The 25,070-nt window shown below is 42.2% G+C and overlaps 2 protein-coding genes across 3 annotated transcripts in view; one reads left to right on the top strand and one right to left on the bottom strand.

Moving 5' to 3' along the window:
- Positions 1-10,994: 10,994 nt before the first annotated feature.
- Positions 10,995-19,184, top strand: pax9 (paired box 9). Its single transcript, XM_062469858.1, has 4 exons — positions 10,995-11,190; positions 11,693-12,325; positions 14,327-14,466; positions 18,341-19,184. The coding sequence occupies exons 1-4, from the start codon at positions 11,187-11,189 to the stop codon at positions 18,599-18,601; spliced, it is 1,038 nt and encodes a 345-aa protein (XP_062325842.1). The 5' UTR covers positions 10,995-11,186; the 3' UTR covers positions 18,602-19,184.
- A 3,130-nt stretch (positions 19,185-22,314) lies between these two features.
- The window catches only part of slc25a21 (solute carrier family 25 member 21), an 83,295-nt gene continuing 80,539 nt past the window's right edge, over positions 22,315-25,070 (bottom strand). For both annotated transcript variants that reach the window (XM_062469401.1, XM_062469402.1), the window contains 2 exons: positions 24,095-24,147; positions 22,315-23,668 (listed from right to left, as the gene is read on the bottom strand). In XM_062469401.1, coding sequence (XP_062325385.1) covers positions 23,607-23,668; positions 24,095-24,147 — 115 coding nt within the window. In that variant the 3' untranslated portion in view covers positions 22,315-23,606. The remainder of the gene's footprint in view (positions 23,669-24,094; positions 24,148-25,070) is intronic.

Raw genomic sequence — 25,070 nt, 5'->3', positions numbered from 1 at the left:
GACGTCTGGAGGTAATCGAATCCTTTTACGCAAAACTATCCAAATAAACCACAAGAGGATGCCGTGGGAGAACAGCGGTGTCTCCACTCTGTCTCCAGAAATAGCGAGGCGCACGCTGTCAAACACAACCTAGAATGCCACTGTGTACATGGGGCTCAGTGTTTATATAAACAGCACTTCACGCTGCTAACACAAGCCGCTTATAAAGTGCCCCCCTCTCTGCGAGGATGCTAAGTACCTGAATGACTGGAGTGCGGCTATCCAATGGCGGTAGGTGTGAACACGCAGAAGAATACCCCGACTCTTCAACAATGGCTGAAGGAAACACTCGTCATCATTACAAATTCGTCCCGTATCGTGAAAACTCGGGAACAGATAATGGTAATTGTTGCAGCTGAATCACGTCTTGGGTGGCAAGTGACAACAGAGCCCAACCCATCACTGCAGCCGCCAAAATAACATGTCCAATATTGGCACACAAAGTGAGCAATTAGTGTGATGCCCGGAGTTGGTTTAACTAATGATATTATTGATGCGCAACCATAAAACAGGTATTTTAAAAACCCTGAAACCATTGATTATTGTATTTTCAAGAAAACAACGAAAAGTAGGCGTATAGGGCATTTTGTTTTATCTTTAGGGAGTTTAAGAAAACTTTGAAAAAAGTTAGGCCTAATAAAGTTGAATGTGACTTTTGTGTCATTTTAGACACTGTTCCGTTTAAAAAAAAATATTGCTTTAGCTACTCGAGTTATTTTGGAGAAGAGACGTCTGCTCCATTACCTTATAAAAACAGAGCAGCTACTGCCTCTTGGCGTTTTCCGAGAGTCACGAGAGAGTGTTTGCCAAACAAATACAGGCATTAGGCATATAATGAATCTCCTCTAGAGGTGTGTTTTAAGAATTAAGAGAGTCTGACAGTGGCTCTCATCCAACACTTCAGTTAGGTGGAAGAGGCAGGTTGGGCAGTTCCTATAGCCAAGGACGGTTTGCTCTCTGAGCGCATGGTGACAACGCGCCAGTCACCGCGAGAAGAGCAGTGGACACGGCTCCCAGTCGTCCTGGGTGGTCGAGCGGGAGGGAACACAAATACATGCCAACCAGAGGAGAGAACAAAAGAGGGAAATGTAGCCCCGCGTCGGAGACCCGTTGGAAGCATTTGTTCCAGTCAAGATTTTGCATTTGTTCAGCCCTGCAATAATGCTTGATTGACGCCCCGACACAATGTCCTTTAACTTTCGAGGATAAATCCGAGCTTGTTGCTTGTTGTCATGGTTTTGAATGGAGCGGAATGGGCCACTATCTACTGGTGTAGGCCTTCGTCTACTGCCACCAAGAACTGCAATAGGCCTATATGACTTGAAACGAACTCGTTTTATTTTTTTTATCTGGGAATCAAATTCAAGGACTCACTGATTTACCATTAGGCTATATACAATAAATTATATTGACCTGGATTATTAACACTTAGGCTTAACGCATGTTTGGGCCGACATAGGCCAAGCTACATCTCTGGAATTGAAACTCCACACGCAGGCCTGCACAACATCAAACACTTGAAAATACATGAGAAGAAGTCAAGCACAATTAATGGTTCTTAGCGAATCAGACTAAACAATATTTGACAAATCAGCGTGTCTGTTCTTGCAGTGATACGTCAACTGTTGCATTTCTGTGTACCTATAGCCCACAAGCCTACTGGTTGACAAACACAAACGGATTAGGCTACAGTATGGCGGTCTATGGTCGCTGGAGTGGGTAGGTTTACAGAGAGCTCTTGATTAGAGAGCACAAACTCTCTGGGCAAAGAGAAGTCATGTTCACAGACTGGGAATGCGCGGTCACAATGACCTCACAGCCCCTTAATCTATTAAACATCCACAGGCTTCAACAGCGAAAGAGGGCTCTCACACTCCCAAGAGCTCTTCACCGCCAAATATTTACTCTGGTTGTTAAACTCTTATCTCAGGATCTACTCAACGAGATTTCTCAAACCCCGTGGCATAGAGTAACATGTGCCAACATTGAGATGTGTTAGTTTTTGCATCAAGTATGACGTTGATGTTGTGAATCAGCCTACAAGTGACCTAATGAAATTAAATGTGCCAAACACCACTGGTTAACACGGTTATTAAAATAACTAATAACAATATATGGGACCAATACATGTTTATAATAGAATCAATTAGACGCAAAAGGTAGACACTTGCTGATGGGGACACCTGCTATTTTCACTCTAACCTAGGCTATGAAAAAGTCTGTGTGCTTTTAAGACGTTGTGTTCAGCGAAAAAGCCGTGATACCCCATGGCCTATGTGACGTATGCTATTCCGCCATTTACATATATTGTAGAAGGCGTAAAACAAAAACATGTGATTCAGAGTTGTGGTTATTTCTTTTACGTGAGAATAAAATAAAGCCTGGCGACGATTTGTATAAATAATCTCTTTACAGCCCACTTTGATCTCAACTCTTGCTAATACGTTGTTGAGTGTTCAGATTCAGCTACGTTATCTCTGTAATGCTGTGCTGCCCTCGTGAGGACAAGCATTCACATTGATCCGAAGTCCTATGGGCGTGTCTGAAGTGTGCTGGACAGGCCCGACACGCCTCCAGCGACACTGCAAGGACTATTTGGACTAAAGACACACACTGTCTGAATATCAAAAACTATCACGTTATTTTCAGAGTTGGGAAAAACAATTAGGAAACCACGTGTAGCCTAATGGTAGGCCTATAGCTGCAGCCTACTGTGTGTCCATCAGCTAAACCATTCAAAGCAAACGGGTAAAGCTCAGTGGTAGAGCATTTGACATTAGTTCCCCAGTTCAAATACCACCCTGCACGACGCTTTGGATAAAAGCGCCCGCTAAATGAAAAAAAAAAAAACTTGCTTGGTAGAGCGTAAGCTTAAACCCGCATGTTGAGTACGTATCATGTTAATCAATTATGTGTCTGCGGTCCAAAATAACCGCCCTAATATTGGTGATACATCACCGGTTAGCCTACATTTTTAATCAACTTAAGTTCTTGTGAATATTACACATTTTGAACTTCTATTTGGCATTGGTGGCCTGTAGGCCTCACTGACCTGAACTCATGCAAGTCGTGTTTGAGAAAAAAAAGCCTTTGGATTATTTTGACTATAACAAATAGGCCTACTCAGATATATTCATGCTGCATCAACATGCATGTGGGGGAGTGTCCATCTGATAAATGGGCATAGGCCTATGTCTGAAATGAATTTTACACATTACCATTTTTTTGCTAATAACCGGTCTTTTTTTTACTAGGCTGCGTTTCCCGATAACGATTGATCTTAGTTGTGAAGATTGTTTTCTTCGAGCAAAATAACGAACGATTGTTAAATTGTACGTGCGTTTCCCGAACATGCTTAAGAACTAGAACAAGAACGTCCGTACCCGTCTCCTAACTGGATGCGAGCGTACGACTGTCTCGTAGCATCCGTCAAATTGACTTATGTTACGTCATCTAACCACGTTACTATGACTTCATGTGCTACAGAGCGTTCAACGCGAGCGACAAAAAACAGGGCGTCCAACAAAAAGCTCAGCGAAAACGTCGCGCTGCGTCGCGCCGCGCAGCATCGCGTCCAGTTAGGACATTCCAACAGAAAACAAGGCAATCGAACTGCTTTTAGTCGCGTCGCTCGTGTCCCGTCGCTTCCGTCGCATCCAGATAGTTTTTTTATAGGCTATATAAGTTATATCGAATGTGGTTAAACATAGTTCACATGATGTAGGCATATAGTCTACATATAGCCTAGCAGGTGTCATCACTTTACAGTGAGCGTGATGCATTTATGAAATGCTTACGTAATTCGCACACCATTTGATTAAAGGCATGTGTAGTCTATTTCATTGAAAAATATCCCAGTTTAACTTCTGTAAAAATAATAGAAAATAATAAAAATATAGGCTATGTAAAGAGTTATCTTTTTGCCATTTCGTATCCAGCCTTGTTTTTAGGGAGGGCCTCCACTGTCTCTTTGCTTAAGATGCACTCAGCGATCTACGACTGCTCTGGAGCTCTCGTTAATCTACGAGCATTTTCAAGTGCCTCTTTAGCTACGATGGCTTCGGGAAACAGCCCGTACAACTAATATCCATCGTACGATGGACTCTACGATCAATTTAGGCTTACGATGCTTTCGGGAAACGCACCCTAGGAGGGTTAAAGCCTGCACCGCCCAGGGTCTAAGCATATCTTCTATACCAGAAGAGGGCGCCACTGGTTCAGAAATTAAATTATGTCGGTGGGCAACCATCAAAAATGAAACATAAGAGAAGGACGTGTTCGCCAGATACGGAAAGATAATTTTATTGTAAGTTAAGGTGTTATGGAGCGACTGGCTCGCGGGTTAATTAAAAAGCATCTGTTTTAGTAGCCTAGTGACCTGAATCATTATAGACTAGTCGTTCCAATGCTGAATGACGGCCGTTGTGGTCGTCACCGCTTGCTGCCCCCGTGCCATTTCATCTTGCCAACGGTGCCACCGCAGCGGTGTGGCGGGAGTTAAACAAGAAGGGCCTGGATATTTTCACTGAGATAAAAAGAGATAGAAAAACAACGTCACCACATTCTAAAAATCCCTGCTCTGATAGCCCTACTGCATGGCTTTCCGTGCTTGATGTGAAAGGCAAGACTCAGCCTTTAGAAAAACACAGTAGGCTATCTCACAACTGTTCAGACTTGGGTTAGAGTTGAAGTTCAGTCACCTCAACCTCAGTAATCATAATAGGTTAGAAACACTAGAAATGTGGTCGTTACGCCACATAATTAAGGCTCCACAAAACTCCGACTAATGGCTCAGCCATGTTGAGCACTTCAGAAAGAAGATTATCAATGATCTTCATGGTTATTTTGTCACGATTTAATCAAAGCATTGCCTGCAGTAATTTCTTCTTCCACTCTTTCTTCATCACAACTGACCAAAATGCAAAGTGCACAAAATTTAAATCTCAAGTTTTCAGATTTTCCAATCCCATTAACTGGACAAACAAGGCTCCACATTAGAGAGGAATGTCATATTTAATGCTAATGAATCCCAGGTGGCAGACTAGCAGATGTCAAAGTGATGGATGCTTAAAAGTGTCGTAAATATTGTTTCTTTTGTCCTTCTCACGTGAAATCCAGCCCTCTGAAACACGACTACATACGTCGTTAACCTGCGTTCGTCCTCATTAAGGCAGCACTAAAGTTACAGGGCCACTCAACCTTTGAGAAGTGTTAACCTGTTAAAGGGCTTTAATGGTGTCAATGCCATTTAGACGACAAAGGTGAGAGTCATCAATGGGTGCTTTAAACCGCTCGACCAACAAGGCATTTGCTAGGCAGCAGTAATATGATCATATCCCAGATTTATACATTTTGATTTTAGACAAGCCTTTCCAAAGCAGTAATTGACCGTACTCCAAGCGATAAGCTTGATTGAGGTTATTAGGCCACATCAGATGGGGAAACAGGATCACTGTCCTCATCGCTGCTAAATCTGATAATCTAATGTCTGCATGTGCTCTGGAGAACATTACGTCCATACGTCAACACACTGATACTGTGCTCACCACCGCATCGTCACCACCTCGGCGACATGGAACGTGGGGATTTGAAGAGCCGGACCCAAATCCAAAGCTAAATGGTGTAGCTCGTGGATCAAATTGTATGTAGACGAGTTTAACGGATCAGCCTCCTTTAAATGTACAGTAAATCATTGTATTTACGTTATAAATGCCATCCAATCATATGGCAATAATGACAATATTAATAACAAAACGACTACCAAGCAACTAATAACGTAGGCCTACCACTACTAATTGGTATCATAGGAAGAAAAAGTCTGAGATCCTAATTATATAATTTTTCATTAAGATAATAATAGCTATTGTAAAATAATGATGATAATCATATACCTTGGCTATTATGGTGCCTTGTTAAACGTTAGGAATACCTTCACGTAATCACAAAATTCGTTAGGCTATACTTTTTAAAAGTATAGCCTAAACTAAGAATTTGTTGTGACCTGGTACTTTTATGCCTATAGTTTATTGATATGGGGCCATGAATAAATGAGTGTCAATAGCGAAAATAAACACTATCATGCTTAAATTATCTAAATGTCTTGCCCTGACCAAATGTGTAACCTCGGTTATGGTTAAGGTGTCCGTAGCCGTTGGACGCTAAGAGTAATTGTTCATTTACTGTGGCTGTAATGAAAGCCTAAACTGCATTGTTGGCCTTACTGTATTGCAACTGCATGAGATGGGCCATTTCCAACGTGTAATGATTCGCTACAAACATTCACGACTGGGTTCATTTTTTCCAAGTTTGTGATCTCGAAAGTACAAGGACTTTCTTAATAATATACTTATTTCCCATTGGCTAAATCCACCCCAATGTAACAATCTCACATCTTTTCAGTCGAATAGTGGTCATAAGAAAGAGGAGAAGGCGAACCTTTGGTTTGTGGACGGAGAAATATAGGCTAGGCTTTGGTTAAAACGGTTTTATCTGCGTGTTTCAAAATCCTTCAAAAGGATGCCATGGTTGAAACTTTCGCAAAAACATTTTAAAATGTAAAAAATTTAACAGATCACACGATGTGAACGAGTTTGAATAGTGAATAAGAATCATATGCTGAAGCTATGCATAGCTATTAATTGCTGCAATGGAGAACGTTTAAGTAAGCTATAGTTTGATTGCTTAGGCCTGTAGCGCCCCAAAAATACAACTGCTATATGGGATTTTGTCTGTCTGAAAAGAAGATCTATCAATTAATTATAATTTTGGTTTATGTTAATCTCATCTAAAAGGATATACGTGAGAACAAATTATCGTAGCCTACAAAGGTGACGGTAGACGGCTAACCTATTTCTAGAATACAAACGAATACATGCCAGTGTTAGCAATGTTTTCGAGTTAATTGTTCATTGAATACGACGTTTCAAGGTATAGAAAGTTAAACTGTCTTCAGTCGATTTAATTTCTCATCCGCACGTTGCTCTGATTTGCTTCTTAACAAATATTTAATGTTAATTCAATTGATGGTAACCTTCAGTTATGTTGTAGGCCTCTATGCAAGGGATTAACGGTTGTATGTGGCTAAAGGCAAAAACTTTTGACTGGTACTGTAGCCTCGTGGTAGGCCTACTGTATATCCAAAAATAAACTGAGATAACCAAATAATCAGTCTATTCGAAATAACATTCTCGTAGTATAAAGACAAAGTCAAAACATTGAAAAGATTAATTCCCGACCGTATGTATAGAACTAGATTTTCTGAAAATCCTCCAACCATTGACAATGAATTAATATTATTCATCAATTTTACAGAATAGCAATACAGACGATGCAGTTTTGAATTGTGTTAAAATGCAACACCTGCACTAAAAATTGTCAGAATAGGCTACCTGAGATACCGTTTGTGCTCTGGTGGGTGGCGCTACTGATTCTGAGACACACGCACACATAGCCTATACTGTAACAGGACCCAGCCAAGTCCACTCTCTTAGGAATTTGAATGGACTTCGTGATGAGGATACCGCGTAAGATGCATGCTTTACGTAACTGTGAATTGAAAAGCGAAATGAAAATAACGTAGGAAACAGGTATTTCAGTGTTTTTAATCCGAGGGAGTCAAAATAGTCCCATAGTGGTCCCTAGAAAGAATACGCTCATTTAGACGTAGGCTATTAAAAGAAGATGAGTCAACTATAATCACCTGTTACTATGTGCCGCTTCATATTTCCAGGCAGGAGAGGACAGGACTTCAGGGTTTAGAAGGTGATGGTCTGCAGAGCCGATAGGTCAGGCTGCTCTACAGTGCATGGTATGTTTGCGCTAAAGACAGTGCTGCTAATTACAATGGAATTTCCTAAAACAAAGCTTTTAGTGCTAGCAAATACTTAGGCCTAACATTAGATCAATCTTCAAGGAAGAATAAAATCAATGTCTTGGTAATAAGATATTCATCATGACCCACATTAGGCTATGAGATGATATAATTTAGCCTACGTTATTTAGGCTTTATGGACCGAACGCAATGTATATTATCTCAGTCATGTTAATATCATTAACTCATTCTTTCACTCAAGTCATTATTTTGATCAAAGCCCCTTTAATTTCTCATCTGAGCTTTGGATAAAGCACATTTTATACCTTAAAAAACTATTGACAGGTCTTCTTATCGCCCATGTACAATGCAAGGCATGTGACACGATTTACAGTATCTGATTTGATTCATGGATGCACTTAAACTTGGAATATTACGCCCTAGGACGTGTTAGCAGCTTAATATACATAGTTTTGCATTACTGAGCTTGATTGATGGATGTGGTCCAAATTAGATTAATTGAGAAAGAAAGGCTTGTTGAATTTTACACGCATAAAAAAACGGACAAAATCCCATTTGCCGGATCATGAGTGACGTGATGCTTTGACATGCCGTTTAAACTATTCGCCTTGGATAATTCTGGATTGGTAATTTGCATGGTGGTCTAATTTTCGAATAAAACGGACGCATTCTTTAGAATCTCTGTGTGACGAGTGAGGAGGAGCACTGATACGATTCTGACTAAAGAACGGAAACGTATAGCATAAATATAGCATGTTCCAGCTGTTTAGCATTATAAAGCAAACTCATGTTTAATTTGATTATTTTAATTGTAATCAAAGATCACAGTTTAGCAGGCACATGTCTTCGATGACTGATACTAATCATGATCTTCATCATGTTTAGCTGGATTCATCTTTGACAAGATGCAGTATCTAATGCTACCCCATGCTACACACTGTAGTGGATAATTAATACAAAATATATTTACACTCATTGCATAGATAGCAATTCAATTAGTGTGAATTGCATGAAATAACCTTTCTTAAAACCTAAGAATAACTGTGCGTACATTTTTTACATTTGTCTAAATAACATAATTGTATGGTTGCAACAATAAAATTATTATTATTATAACAATGATACTACAATTAGGCTATATGTGAATAAATACATATTATAAATCAGCCGTTGTAAAGTGCTGTGCACCACCCGATCTCTGATGAGAGATTTTTCAGCACCGTGAAAAATCAATTTCACATTCGTCTTCACGCTCATCTTTCACAGCGCAATTCTCTCCTCAGGTTAGTGTCAATCCAGAATGATTTAAGACAAAGAAAGACATAAATCATGCCCCACCGGTGGACACCGGTTGCATCACAAAGAAAACACTGATGGGTTTTAAGTAGGTGTGGTGGCATGCGCATTACACTGTGGCCTTGTTGGCACAGATGCGCTTCTGTGAAGATGAGCATGCTAGAGCGAAGTACGGCCATCACAATACTTCACAAAATGTCATACCCTACATATATTTAAATCCTGAATCGCAGGAAAGGGGTAAAGGTCTGGAAATATCTGTTGGTTTTAACCCCCCAAAAAACTGACTGGGAGGATCAACAAACTCCAATTGCCCAGGGAAGACCTCCGATCGGTTGGATGTGACCCTTTGTTTTTTCAGCCATCAGAAACACCTAAATGGAAACAAGCTGAGCACGTTTTCCAATGGTAAACATTATCCTTAACGCGTTAGGGCCAGTGGTGCGGGGGCTGATGGGAAAGCCCTCGCAAATGTGTACGGAACACCCATACACCGAGAGAGCGTGACAGGGTGCGTGTGCTCTAAGAATTATATCAAGAAAGGTCTCAGTCACAAGTTTTTGTGTCTTTGTGGCACAATTGGGGGCCTGTATTCCATCAATGTGCACACATGTATTGTATTGATTGAGCTGACCTGAAAGTTAAGCAAGTGTTTACATGGTCTTGATCCCCGATACCATTTTTTCAACGTATGCAGCCAAAGTGTACATGTTTGCTAAGTGTCCCTTTGCAATAAGAGAGAATGTGACCGCGAGCTCAAGCCGAACCAAACTTTCAGAGTTAGAGTTAACTTATAGTTCTCATGTAAACAGGAAACAAAGACTCGGATTACTTGAGGATACAGGCATCCAGTCTGTCAAGTGCATGAAATGTATTTTGTGTAAGTTATTCATGCTAAGTAAATAAATATCACATACAAACAAGACGAAGTAGGATTTGTCTCGTCTTTATGCGTAAATAACATATGCAAACCTATTGCTTATTTAGTTGAAATTACACCCTTCTGAAAGCGTTATGGTTCGAAATGTTTAAGACATCTGATTTGAAATGGCCCCGTTGGTACCTTGACACCTGAAGAGATGTTAAACACTTGCAGGCCTACTATTAGGGTGCAATCTCCATGTAGTTTTAAAATAAAAATGTGGACAATGTGAACTTTTCACAAGATATTGTGTTTCAATGGAGGCCTACTGGAGCATGCTTTGCAATGACGGAACATGTTTGATAAAGCAAGCAATATTGCATCATAATTAAAGAAACGGCTAGATCGGATACACTGCGTAATGTAGGCTACAGCCTACAGGCCTACGTCAATTACAAATGTGTGCTTTTGATGAACATCTCAGAGCACTGCCATGAATACTACAAGAGGTGAGCATCGCTGCATTTGATGTATTTATTTAGAGAAAACAATATTATGATGTAAAGTATATCTAAATGTATAATTTTCAAATCCAGATGTGACACCATGCTCTTGGACACGAACACAGAGCTTTTACCATAATACAAATGTTGTCTTTAACGTCATTTTTTATTGATTACATTTACATTTCAAACACATTTTTGTTAATGATCCAAAATGAATCTGAATATTTGTGTCTACTTACCATTTCAGTGTGTAGTTTATAACAATTGTAATTCATGGTGGTAACCCAGTCTTTCGTTTGGATGGAAGAGGGAGAAGCGTAGCAAAACGTGACATGTCATGTCAAAGTTTCAGACCAATAGAAACGCTGCTATACACGGAGCTAAAATGTGATTGGTGGGCTGATCTTCACAGAGGAGAGAAGTTTGTAAGTCCGGCCCATACATACTGCAGATTGAAATGTAAGCCTGTCTCCCTTGCCATCAGGAAACAGAACACAAATTTGTCCTTCTCGCTACTATCGTTATCGCACCCGTGGCGCCTGAGACAATTTATTCTCGCCTAACAAAAGTTTGGACACCAGCAAAACTGGACTCGGGACTGGACGGACAGCGTAACTCCGATATCGCAATATTATTTTGTGGAATTAACACAATGGGTAAGGTCATAAAAATGTATTTGTAAATGACTAAGTATGTAGGTACTCCGACATGAGCATTTGTTATAGAGATAAATAAGCTACAGTAAATATATTCAACAGCCGTAACTTAGCTTACAACTTTCAATTCCACCGGTAGGCTACTTTATTGAAGAGAAGGTTTTCATTTGCGTCCATTTAAGATTATCGTGGACGATGCTGCCCAAACGAATAGCCGATGTGTTTTTATAAAGAAACATGGTGGTGGGCCATGTTTCTACGCTACTCCATCTGCTTTATGATAGATCTGCTACATCATGTCTAGATAAAAACCACTAGGACAACCCTCCCGGTCGCACACATGTAGGCCTATTTGTTACAGGCCAAATGTACAGACTATCACATATGTTTAAGTGAAATTAGTTGACGTTGGTTATAGCCTAAGAACTGTTATGACTGAATATGAAGTTTTAATGGGCAACAGTTCATTTTGTTATCTCTATACTTGTTTCCATGCTACCAGAGCCAGCCTTTGGGGAGGTGAACCAATTAGGTGGTGTTTTTGTTAACGGCAGACCGCTGCCCAATGCCATCCGGCTCCGGATTGTAGAGCTTGCCCAGCTGGGAATCAGGCCTTGCGACATAAGCAGACAGCTCCGGGTCTCTCACGGCTGCGTCAGCAAGATACTAGCCCGGTACAACGAGACTGGCTCTATATTACCTGGAGCGATCGGGGGCAGCAAGCCACGGGTCACCACGCCCACAGTGGTCAAGCACATTCGGACATACAAGCAGAGAGATCCTGGCATTTTCGCCTGGGAGATTCGGGACAGGCTACTGGCTGACGGCGTCTGCGACAAATTCAACCTACCATCCGTCAGTTCCATCAGCCGAATCCTGCGCAACAAGATTGGGAATCTGAGCCATCAGAACCAGTACGAGTCGAGCAAGCAGGCGCCTCACCCACCACCACAACCTACGTTGCCGTACAACCACTTATACTCATATCCAACTCCCATCGCAGCTACTGGAACCAAAGTACCAACTCCTCCCGGCATGCCCACCCTTCCCGGACACATGGCTATGCACAGGATATGGCCTTCCTCGCACTCCGTCACAGATATTCTGGGGATTCGATCAATAACAGAGCAACAAAGTAAGCACGACGTTTCTTATGGAGAGTGGGCCAGTGGCTTTAAACATTTAGAAATTCCTAGTTTTTAGCGCCCGTTGAGTATGTGTGTTTGATATAGAGAGATTGTGTGTGTGTGTGTGTGTGTGTGTGTGTGTGTGTATGTGCGTTTTGTATAGTAGGTCTAAGTACATCTTCGCTAAAGTTTCAAGATGATAAACTACAAAAACGACACAGAAAGAGATGTTCAAATGGAGGGAAGCATAATGTTACTCAAGGGCTCTCTCAATGTTATTTTGAGTGATTTGAAAGGGTACTTTTAACAGTTGAAATTATTGGAAATAAACATATGGTCTAGGGCTTGCAGTAATAATTAAAGAACGGATGTGGAATATTAGTGAGATAACGAAGGGAAGTTGCAGCGAGAAGATGCACTGAAATGCAGAATGAGTTGTTCAAAGCATTAGGTCATGCAGCCAAATATTTTGTGGGCTACTCGCTTTGTCTCCAACACTCATCCATAGACCCAAAAATGTTCAACCAATTGAGTGCACTTTAATGTTATTTTGTACACTACCTTGAACTATCATATAGTTATTAAGCTCTGACGTATGTTATGGCACATAGGCTAATGTTGTTTCCTAAACAGACGTCGTTTAAGTATTTGTGTTTTCCCTAACTGTTTTGGAAACAGTGAAATATGAGCCACCATAAATCATTATTAATGGAATTCTAGGTGTTGCGAATCCAATTTTTTGGGACCATGTTTCTTGTGGAAAACATAAGAAAGTTGTCAGGTAGTATGCGTGTGTGTCTGAAGAATCTTCTAAAGCACCAAGATACCTAAACATGTTCTTTCGGCTCAGAGTCTTGAGAACTCGGCCTTTCAGTAGGCCCATTAACCTAACTTAGATAAACAAAACAACAAGATATCTTTTCTCAAAGGAAACACAGATACCCGCGAAGAACTAGAAATAGTGGGAAGAATGTGTTCTCAAAAGCTGCCTTTATAAACAATGTATGCATTTCCAAATGATTAACAGATGTTTGCGGCAGGTTTTGAAAGCCGAAATAACTAAACGTACAGTCAATGACTTCAGACCTTATAGCGCCACTTCACCAGCCTCTGACACAGGTTTTCACTACTAATCTGTTCTAATGATATATGGCTGTATTTGTACTCGAACCTTTCAATTATACATCTGACAACATGTAAATATATTTTAAGCCTGGCTTCTTCGATGGGGCTTACACATTACAGACTGTGACACGCACGCTCCAGCGCAAAACAGTGCTCTTACGTTATCGGCAAAAACAATCAATAGGCTAACTTTAGATTACTTTAATGCAATATTGAACAGTCAAATGCCAACACGTTACATCTTGTCAAAGGAAATTACATTAATAATATTTAGCAATGTCAATAACAGTTTTCAGAAGTAAAATAAATTGCCTATGTTAAAAGAAATATGTAAAAAACAGACTCATTGACCTTCTCGAGTTACAACATTGGTGGGCTAGCTTTTCCAATTCTGAACGCCGGGAACAGTGTATAATATCCATCAAGCACAAAACGGGAAACGGTTAGAGCAAATCTAATTTGTCGCCACAGGAAGGCGGTGGGTAGGATATTCATGGCCATTACAAGAAAGAATCGTCTTACTGCATTCCATTTTGACTGCAGCTTAAGCTTGATCAGCGGAACACACATACGAGCCCAAGCGCGCGCGCACACACACACAAGCACACGATAACGAAGGGATGGCAAAGTCTGTGGTTAAAACTAGGCCTATAGTATTTCAGAATGTCTGACACACTTCAACCAGGCTTTACTAAAAGGGAAAGCATAAAACTCACAGTTATTCTAAAAAGTTCAAATCTTTTTCTCGGTTTTACATGACAAATAATCTCAACATGTCGAGGCCATGGTGTGGACCAGCTGAATACGGGGAAGGGGTAGCGTAGAGGCTTCCTCATGTCTTCTCTGACCTGCTTCTCTCTCCTCTGTCTGTGTTTTGCCCCCAGTTAGTGACAGTCCGTCCTATTCCACCGCCAAACTAGAGGAATGGAGCGCTATTAACAGGACTAACTTTCCTCCAGCAAGCTCTCCACTAGTCAATGGCTTGGATAAAGCGCATTTAGAACCCGAAGCAAAATACACACAGGTAACAGGAAACTTCTCTTTTGTATCAGAATAAATCCCCAGTCTGAATTAATCTGAAGTAAGACGAATACAAAAATGAAATTACTAGCACTTAAAACAAATTATGATGATCTTGAAATTACAATTTTTTTCAGCATAGAGTTCTTTGCTTGGGTGCACTATTGCGCCTAGCCCTGCTTTATTCATTATCATACATAATAAATGGACTTCCGTAACTTGTGAATGCGGCTACATGCAGAAATGTGTGCTGCGGAAGTTTTAGCCTTTGATCAACTTGACCACCCCTTAACGATTGGTGTCATCTTAGGTAGGGCCTACATTTTAATTGAAAATACTTACAAACCTAAAGACACTATGCAAAATAAAAAACAACAACAACGTAGTCAAATTTTAAGGTTTTCGTAAATGTTTTGTTTCCTAAACTACGTGTAATGGATGAAATGTCATGAGGATAGCAAGGGCTTCACTAGGCCTAACACTATATTGTGAATTATTACTAATAGGCCTAATAGATAATGATGTAGATACTGATTATAAACACGTGTTGCATTAAGTAGCCTACATAATGAACACCTTAAAATAGGCTATATATTCTACCCTTAGTTATCGTGAAATTGAAAATTACACCTAACCTATTTATTTATAGCCTATTGTTTTTGTAAGTTATTTGTTTACTAAAAGTCAGTCTGGAAGAGAGAGCAAGAGAGATAGATATAACTCATTGCTGTTGATTTTCGTTATATTACGGTATTAGAAGTTTTAATGAAAAACAAAAACCAAGCAGACCACGTCCTGAAATGGAAACCCCAAATGTGTGCTTTTTACAATAAAATAATTTATTGGTTGTTTGATTTCAATGTAGCCTATTATTAACATTTTCTTTCATGCTCACATATTGGGCATTTTTATACTATTTCTGTACAGGTTTGTATAGCTTCAATCAATTGCCCCGCAGATCTGAAATAACCTATAGGTCTAATACGGTTATCTTGATCAGCTGTTGGCCTATACGCTAATATTTATGGCAACAATGCCTAACTATCTTACTGATTCATAACATATCTTATTGATTCATAACATAGAAGTTTAGACATTAAAGTCACATTTGTCAAAACGATTGATTTTATGTTTGTAGTTCACACATTGGTCACCCCGATGATTTAAGCCGTATGAGTCAAGGTATTCACATTGGTGTTTTAAAATAAATGTCTGTGAAAGTATATCGTCATCGGTCGAGGCTGGGGAGAAGGGGGATTGCGCTCTGCTTGCGCGTGGTATAGCATGGGTCTGTGTTTGAAGGAACGTGATGGGGTGTACATTCGCCGATAGGCCACTGTGATAAGCGAGGGGAGTATTATAGCAGGTTCTATAAAACAAATCCGACAGAGACACTCGATATATTGTCTGTAACCTAAATTAAAGGTTAAATAATTTAAGCAGTAGGCTACCACGCCGATGTGGACCAAGTGAATTTAAGGATGGTCCGATATAACAGTGTACCAAATTAATAGTTTTAATGACAATACACTGAAAATTGAAAGGTATTTTTGGATGCACACACTCTCCTCGCCTTATTCACACTGACGCCGTTCAACTCATCCAGACATTGGTTATGGCTGGTAGGAGACAAACAATGCAGACCTCCCCAAATAAGACGGATGTGACATAAATGTGTAGCCTGAAAAAGAAAAGATGCCTGTCTTAGGGATTTCATTCTTAAGCACAACAGGTTTAGGCTATAACGTAAGATCGAATGCCTAAATCGTAAATCATCCACATTTAATATCGCCGGGCCCATAGACCTGTCTCCGTTCGGTCTACGTGTACACGCACGACTTTTGTTCACAAACACTTTTGTTCACCTTGATCACTAGAGGTCATATTTCATAATTTAGTACATAATAACATTATTAACGCGCACACACTGCCGCCCGACACACAACCGGGACAAGTGGAATGAAGGTTGGAGGACTGATGTGTGATGTTGCGGGTCAATTGTTGTGCAACTGATTGATAATTGGGTGCCTTTTTCGTCGTTCAGATAGAAAAAAGAAAAAATCACGTGCTTTTATATTTGTATATCTGAATTCCTAAAAAAGCGCCATTAAACAGTTTCTGATCTATTTAACCTTCAAAGTTGCCATAATTCACTTGTCTTGTAGAGTAGGCCTACTTGAGCAATCCCAGCAATCCAATGCACCTATGGGAAGGCCTGTTGTGTCATTTGGAAGAATAATTGGATCATTAAATTTCGATTTAAGGTGAAGGCACGCACATACGTAAACAGAGCCAGCGGCGTGGACTTGATGAATGTATTTCTTCTGTTCCTGCTCTCTTTCCAGGATCGTTCTCTCCGACAAATCATCTTTCACGCTGATAACGAATCAGCGCTTGTTCCTAAACAGAAAGATGAGATGTAGTGTAGGCTACACAATTTGAATGTCAATAGTCTAATTTGTTGGATCTTATCAGACCCTTACCAAAGATCGAATTTCTAATCTACACTTTCGATTATTTGTGAATATTAGTGCTCAATGCATGGACATAAATATCCTCATAAGTATATGCTGGACCAGTGGAACAATAGAAATTAATAGCTCAATTTGACGCTGAGAATAACACTCCTGTTCGACACTTAAATGATGATATAGGCGATAGGTTAATATTATCGTCAATAACAATTTTCTCTGTTCACTGATATAAGTGATATGAGCTAAACGTTGCACATGTTTTTAAAACTCACAGTGGATGTAGTTGTGAGCTTAAATAACTGAGCGCAAAGGATTTATTGTGAACACGGCCAAAATCATAAATGTTGTTCTAGAACAAAATGTTTTTAACGTGAGTTTTTGTTTCTCAATAACCCAATTGCTTTTCTCTACAACCTCAATTGCTACGTTGGATTTATGTGTATAAAAAAACCCGACATAAATTACAATGATGTTCTGTGTTTAGTATTAGGAGAAGGTTGCATATAATCTTTCGTTAAAGCCCGACTAAGAAACAGTTGAAATAATGTAAAAATGACCAGAATTGGTTAATATAATGCTTGATTTATTATCAACATGATACATTTTATTTAGTGACTGGCATAGACACAGAACCAGCGACGCATAGGTCAGTGTTAGTTTTTCGTGACCTTTTCGAAAAAAATAGACGTAGATAATTTCCAATCTGTTTTGCAGGAACAAGGATCTCAACTGCCGAACCAATTCTAGTAGTCACGGACCACCCAGGCATAGATATTCAGACTCTTATGAAATAGGCTCTTTGGCATAATTCCTCAAGTATTATTATTTTTTGTCACACTGCCAAAAAACGTACTCATGCTTGACCTCCCCCTGTTTTTCTTACGTTTCATCTTCTTTCATTTTTGCTCCTATTTTCGATTATATCCTGATTTCCACTCTCTCTGTCCTCTTATTCAACTCCCAGATCTCCTCCTTCTGTCTTGTACATGGTTTCCTGAACTGTGTATCGGAACTATGTCCTTCTGATGACCTTATTTCTTGTTGTTGACCTCTTCTGTTTACACCCCCATCTTCTCTCTTTCTCTCTCTCTCTCTCTCTCTCTCTCTCTCTCTCTCTCTCTCTCTCTCTCTCTCTCTCTCTCTCTCTCTCTCTCTCTCTCTCTCTCTCTCTCTCTCTCTCCTGTTCTAAGCCCCCTCCAACTCTTTCTTATTGTATCTCCAACCCTGTCTCTTTCCTGCTCTCACTCTCATATCTTTCTCCCGTTCTCTTTCGTTAACTCGGCTGCTCGCTCTATCTCTTCATTTTTTCTCACCACTCCACAAGCAAACCGGGAAGGCTGGTCTTGTCTCCCTCCGCATCTCACCCGTTCTCCCTCTCTTCTCTCCCCACTCTCTCTGACGCAGACGCAGAGTGGCTTGCCCATAGTGAACAGCTATGCCACAGTGCCCAGCATCCCTCCCTACCACCCTCCCACCCAAGCGTCGCCCTACATGGGGTACAGCGTCACCACGTCGGCCTATGTGACCGGTCACACATGGCGACCGCCCAGTGGCAGTGCTCTCTCTCCCCACAGCTGTGACGTCGCCGCCCCGCTGGCCTTCAAGAGTATGACAGCCAACCGGGACGCCTTTCACCCCTGTCACGGCCTCAGCACTGTAAACTGAAAACGGAGGGGGTGGAGGAAGGAGAAGGGTGGCGGAAGGAGAGGGGTGGAGAAAAAGGGAGAGGTGGGGAGGAGTAACAGAGGGCTCCCCTTGCTCCCCTGGTGTCCTGTGTGGGTATGTCAACGTCCTCTCCTCTGTATTTATATGAAGGACCTTCCCCAAGGACCGAATCCGGTGCTGTTCGTCTGGGGGGGAAGATCTGCTTAACACCAGCTCAACACGGCATTAAAATAAAGACATGGGGAAGGAAAGTGTTTCCATCCTAAATGACAGGCCTGGCCTGCTGGCCTCCACAACACAACTCAACAGGACAGGTGTACTGAGGGACCTGTGGTGTTCTTACGTCAACATTGTGATATCTGTTACGGAGAGCTTGTCTCTGAATTTCTTGTCTACACACTTCACTGTCTCTGGGGGAAAGAGGGGTAGGCCTGCAGTATGACTTCACAAATAAGCAATCTTAAGAAAAAGAAAACAGTTTGCATTTAAGTGTTTCAGGGTGTTTATCAATTTCCATTGTTTTTTAATGTTTGTATTTGATTTTTGTTTTTATTGTTTTCATAAAAGCATCAGTTTTACTGACCATCGTTTTTATCACTTCTCTTAAAATGTAGCGTTATCATGAGCTCCAGAGGGAAGTTTTTTTTAAACTATGTTTATTTATTAGACTAAGGTACTTTGAACGAAGTGCAATTCCAAACGGCGGACATCATCACAGAGACAGTATGGGATTTTCAATGCACATTTAGACAAGATTGGCTTTGGTCTTCATTTTGTTGAATGTCGTTACGAACATTAAACATTATGAACGGAGAGGATGCACAGTTCTAAACGTTGCACAATGAAATTGAATGTATCTTATTAAATTGTTTGGATGTCATTTCTATGAATTGTAGCTGTCTGTGAGCCAAAATGGTGGCTATAACTTAAAGGCCAAAATGGCTCTGCTAAACGAGACAACAACGCCCCCGATCATCTTTCAAAAGCGTTTTATATGACCTCTACGTTTGCATGAATTCTAGACCTAAATTGCACCTTGAAACTATTAGCCTGTAGTAGGCATGAGTGCTTGTAGGCTAGCCTATATGCTACCAAGCGGAAGTGTCCTTAACGGTGCCTTTCTGCATGGTAGGACCACAGGTCATCATGACCCGAGTACGTTGGCAGCTTTACTTAAACTGCGAGAAAAAAAGGTATCCTCTGTGTAGCCTATAGACTATTGTCAATGAAATATTGCGGAAAATTAGGCCCACCATAATGTCATTTGAAATCTTTAAAATCCAGTCATTTCCAGAGAGTAAACTGGTCGGAATGATTGAATCAGGTAAAATGTTAATATACAATTGAAATGTACATCAAAATGAGATTCAGTGTAGGCTATTATGTGATAATACGGACGGTGCTCGGTTGGCAGGCGCCAAGAGTGTGGAAATAGAGTAGGCTATTTATGGCTGCTTTATGCTAAGGAATGTTGCGGACGACTCGCTTCTTGAAGACTTGAACACGTCATACAAGAGAAACTCAAAACGTGTGATTACATTTTCTCACTCTAATAATTCCATTCTATTTTACGTGAAAGGCATGTTGTTCATGTTTTCTATAGCGTAAATATCCAGCAGACTAGTTAGTCACATTTGGAGAAAACAGACGATGGACGTGCGCAGTGGGACATTTGGTTGTGTGTTTACAGAAGGCCAGAGCCGTGTTGGATTAACTCTGCAGTGAGAGAGCTACCAAGACTGGACTAATTTGACTGTGGTCTCAGAAGCAACCTGGCTCGTGACCTTGCGAGCACTCTCTCATTAAGTCCTGCGCAAACAGGCAGGCAGCAAGGGACTGAGGTTGCGGAGAGCTTTATAAAAGTTGGCAGCTTTTACATAGCCTCGCAATATGAATCCCCCCCCTCCCTTCCCATTAATATCCATAAACCAGAGGGGATGGGTGTGTCTAGCCGTGGGCCCCCCAAGCCCCCCACCCCCTCAACGCTACAGCATAAACAGCCCCTTTCGTGTGGCAATGTAAACACTGCTCCTGACGCGAAGGCTGATTTGACTTGGAAAGCATTCCCTCCCGCATCCAGTGGTCACGGACCGTTGCTCAGGGATCGTAGTGTTTTTTTGACCGTATGCGAACCACATCATAGGGCTGCTGGCAGACGATGCCCCGGCACTCATCAGGCATCGCAGTAATGATGATGATAACAAAAAACAATCCTCAAACTTACAGACAGGAGCACAGGTCTCATTCCACTGTACGCTAGCTCCAGTAACAGCTAAACGGTAAAGCACGCATAGCCTTTCAGATTTCCTTTGACTCATAGCAGGAACCGAAATGTGGTTGTGCTAATCAACGCCAGCGTTTGTAAGTCTGTGATCAGTATGTTAGTAAACAAGAAACAACGTTTCAGAAAAGCCGAATAACCTTGAGGCTGTCCCAGTGCCTATGTTACAGGATTGAGGACTAAAAACGTCTCTATTTCTAAACTGGGGAGAAACACATGTTTCTAATTAATGGTGTTGAGTCTGGGTCAGTTGTCATATGGTTATCTTTAAACTTGCCTACGCGCAATCAGAAACAAGACCGACAGCGGTGCCGATACACTAAGCAGCTCACTCTTACGGCAAGACACCGCTCATGTCCGGTTCACGTCCACTGGAATAGATGAAAAAACATACTGACAACAGCCAGATTATTTTCTAAATGTTTTAAAATAACAACGTTATTTAACACACAGGTGAGTAAAAACCATAAGTGCGCCAGGTCTCTCAGGGAATGTTCTGGGGCGGTTCTGTTCTTGTCTGTGTCTGTGAAGGGTGTGCCTTCTGCGTTTAATCAGGCCTTGACGGAACACTAATTAATGGGCTTTGAGGCTTTAATACAAACATACACACATAATCACATACACTGATCTGCTGTGCAGACACCATATATGGGATTGCTATAGGAAAAAGGCAGTTTATGTATGATTGCAGTGCCTGTCTAAAGGGAAATGGAGTAAATGTGTGTTCTGTCAAGTGAGGGCGAGGACTGAAGAGTGGGAGTGAGGTGAGAACATGAGGGGGGTTAGGGGGGGCTGAGTCCGTTTCTGACTACAGAGGTTCAGGTTCAGGAAAGGGGTGAGAAAGGGGGGGGGGCAAAGGAACAATGTAGCACGTGCTACGAAATAACCCCCCCCCGCCCCAACAAAAACACACACACACACACACACAGGCATTCAACACTCCATTACACACACAGGCATTCAACACTCCATTAGGACGCGGACGGGTGAAGCGTTTACCGTTCCATCCATCTTCAGGCTTCAGTTGTTCGTCGATCATCACCGCTGGCCCCCAGGCCAGCCACAAGCCCGCCCAACTCACACACTCATCACGCCTGTCAAATGGAAACTTGATGCAACTTCACCTGCCACTCACTGCTAGGTGCTGAGAGAGGGAGAGATGGTCGGAGAGAAAGAAAGAGGAGTGTGTGTGTGTGTGTTTGCGAGTGAGTCCTCGAATGCATGTTTGTATGTGACAGAGGGAAAGGGAAACATCGTAGTTTATATATTTGAATATGTTGGGATTGTTGTTGTAGCCTTTGCTAAAATAAGTTGAGTCGCTAATCCAGCCTCCGGCGGCCCAGAGAGTCTGGCTCTCAAGAACACACACACACAAACACATTGTAGACATGTACTTACACACACACACATTGTACAAATACACTTAACCACAAACACTGAAATGTGCTTTTAATTAATTTGTGAAATCAGTACAGAACGGTTCGAAGGCACATACAGGTCTCACAATCAAACCATTTCAAGCGTTCTCCTAAGGACAGACACAATTTCACCAGACCCACAGCCTAATGCGATTAACAGGATGTGGAATTGTTTAGGTATCATGAACTGTAATGAAACACTGGCGTGAATGTCTCACGATCTTAAAGCTTCAAGAAATGTTCCGAATGTTCCAGGAAGAGTTTCTCTCTGCTTGCTCCAGTCTGGCACCGGCTTCAGGAACACAGTACGGGAAGCAGGAAGGGACATCCTACTGTTCTTCACTGTCGTTCGTCGAACAGCGTCGAAGTGACAGCACGTAGTGTCTGTGTTTGTGGCCGTGTGCTCAGGTACCCGTGTGTGGTGTGTGCGTGTGTGTGTGTGTGTGGTGCGTGCGTGCACACATTTGTCTCAGCGCGTGCAGATGCGTGAGTGGTGTGTGTGTGGGACTGTGTCTGCGGTTATGGTTTGTGATCGCGTGTTGTAGACATTAAATGGAGCTGCAGTGCATTGTGAAGGTTTACTTGGGCAGGATGGAGGATGTTTGATGCAGGATGGAGGATGGAGGATGTTTGATGCAGAATGGAGGATGTTTGATGCAGAATGGAGGATGGAGGATGTTTGATGCAGAATGGAGGATGTTTGATGCAGAATGGAGGATGTTTGATGCAGAATGGAGGATGTTTGATGCAGAATGGAGGATGTTTGATGCAGAATGGAGGATGTTTGATGCAGGATAGAGGATGTTTGATGCAGGATAGAGGATGTTTGATGCAGAATGGAGGATGTTTGATGCAGAATGGAGGATGTTTGATGCAGAATGGAGGATGTTTGATGCAGAATGGAGGATTTTTGATGTAGGATGACGTGCGTTTGATGTAGGATGGCGTGTGTTGAGCTCGCTAGGGTGTAGGACAGGGAAGGCAGTATAGTCAATCCAGTTCAGCAGAGGGCTGTAATACTGCCTGGGATATGAAAGGTGAGATAAACATCATATCTCTTAACGGAGTATGATAAATGGTATGGTAGACAGTGTAATGATGCTGTGTCATAAGTGTGTGTGTGTGTGGATGTGCATGTTTGTGTGTGAACGTGTTTGCGTGTGTGGTGTGCGGGTTTGTGTACAAGTGTGTTTTTGTGTACTTGTATGCGTGTCTGTGTGTGTGTGTGTGCGTGGCGGACGAGCTGAGTTACAGGTCCTAGATCTCAGTTTAAGGCAGCGGGTGGGCTGTCTATGGCATCTTCACTTCACCAGTTCGTCTGCAGCCATTTAGACATGTACTCATAAACCAGCAACATCACAGCTCCACCTACATGGAGAGACAGAGAGAGGGAGGGAGAGAGAGAGAGGAAGAAGGGAGAGAAGGAGGGAGAGAGGGGGAGGAAGGGAAAGACAAAGAGAAGTAGGGCGGGAGAGATCGAGGAAGGGAGAGATGGATGGAGAGAGGGAGAGAGCGAGGGAGGGAGGGAAGGAAGGAAGAAAAGGAGAGAGGGAGAGATGGAAGGAGGTGGAAAGGCAGGGAGTGTGAGAAACAGGAAGAGAGGGAGAAAAGGAGGGAAAGGAAAGACAAAGAAAGAGACACAGGGAGAGATGGAGGAAGAGAAAGACGCAGACAAGGAGCGAGAAAGAGAGAGAGAGAGCACAGTGAATGTGGCTGCCCAAACGACCAAAGACAAGCCTTTCATTCTCACAGCAACCAGGTCCAGCAGAAACACAAGAACACAGAAAATGTCACCTGGTCCAAGTCTCATGATCTTGGGAACCAATCCTTTGTACAAGGCCAAGTACCTAGAAAAAGGAGAAAGAAAACCCCATTAAAACAGCTATACTTCCAATACTTCCTGATAATTAGATACCACGTATGCTAAAAATGCCGGCATGCCCGTAGAAGCGGTGCTGACGAGGGCCCTGTGAAGGCGCCTGTCTGCCTGTCTCTCCAGGTAAGGTCCAGAGAGGTCTAATGACCAGTGTTGGAGGTGTACCTGCCCTGCTAATGCGTTCAAGGTGACCGCTGGCTGGCCGGGCCGTATCCCCCCCACCCCCCCCTCCGTCCCAACCCGTGCCCCCGCCACTGATGGCGTTAATAAGGCTCGACCCACTTCCTCCCTGGCCCTCTGTCTGATTAGATTGACCCGCCTAGCGCCGTGTGCCTCGTTAGGACGAGCTTAACGACGTCTCCCATAGGGACCACTAATTAGCTGGGACTGTGTTGTGTTAGGGAAGGGGACTGGATGTGGCGCAGGGGGCACCCCCTCTCAGCGGCCCTGGAAAGAGGGGCCTTCAGTTGGTGCCACTCCCCACGACCCCCCCCCCCCCCCCCCAGGTCCCGGGGCCACTAACGACTACCATCTCCTTGGTGCTGCCCAGCGAACATGGGGACTGGAGCAAATCAAGGGCAGCCACCGTTGTGAAAACGCAGGATCTGTCCACGGACCAAATCTTGAGTGAGACTAGTCATCCTGAGAGAACTATCACTCTACAGACATGCCCGGATATACACAGTTCAACCGCACAGCTAGACATTCTTAACTGCTACATGTATAATTGTTTCAAAACCTATGTGTAAAACTGAGCCTGTCCCTGATGTTGGTCTATGACTCCTTAATCTTGTGCCCTGTAAACCAGGCCTCCACCCAGTCCCAGACCTCCACACCCAGCCCCAGATCTCCACACCCATCCCCAGACCTCCACACCCAGCCCCAGATCTCCAC

This window comes from Osmerus eperlanus, chromosome 9 (assembly GCF_963692335.1).
Source record: "Osmerus eperlanus chromosome 9, fOsmEpe2.1, whole genome shotgun sequence".
NCBI lineage: Eukaryota > Metazoa > Chordata > Actinopteri > Osmeriformes > Osmeridae > Osmerus > Osmerus eperlanus.
The sequence above is the reverse complement of the archived record's forward strand: the minus strand, read 5'-3'. Positions and strand labels throughout refer to the sequence as shown.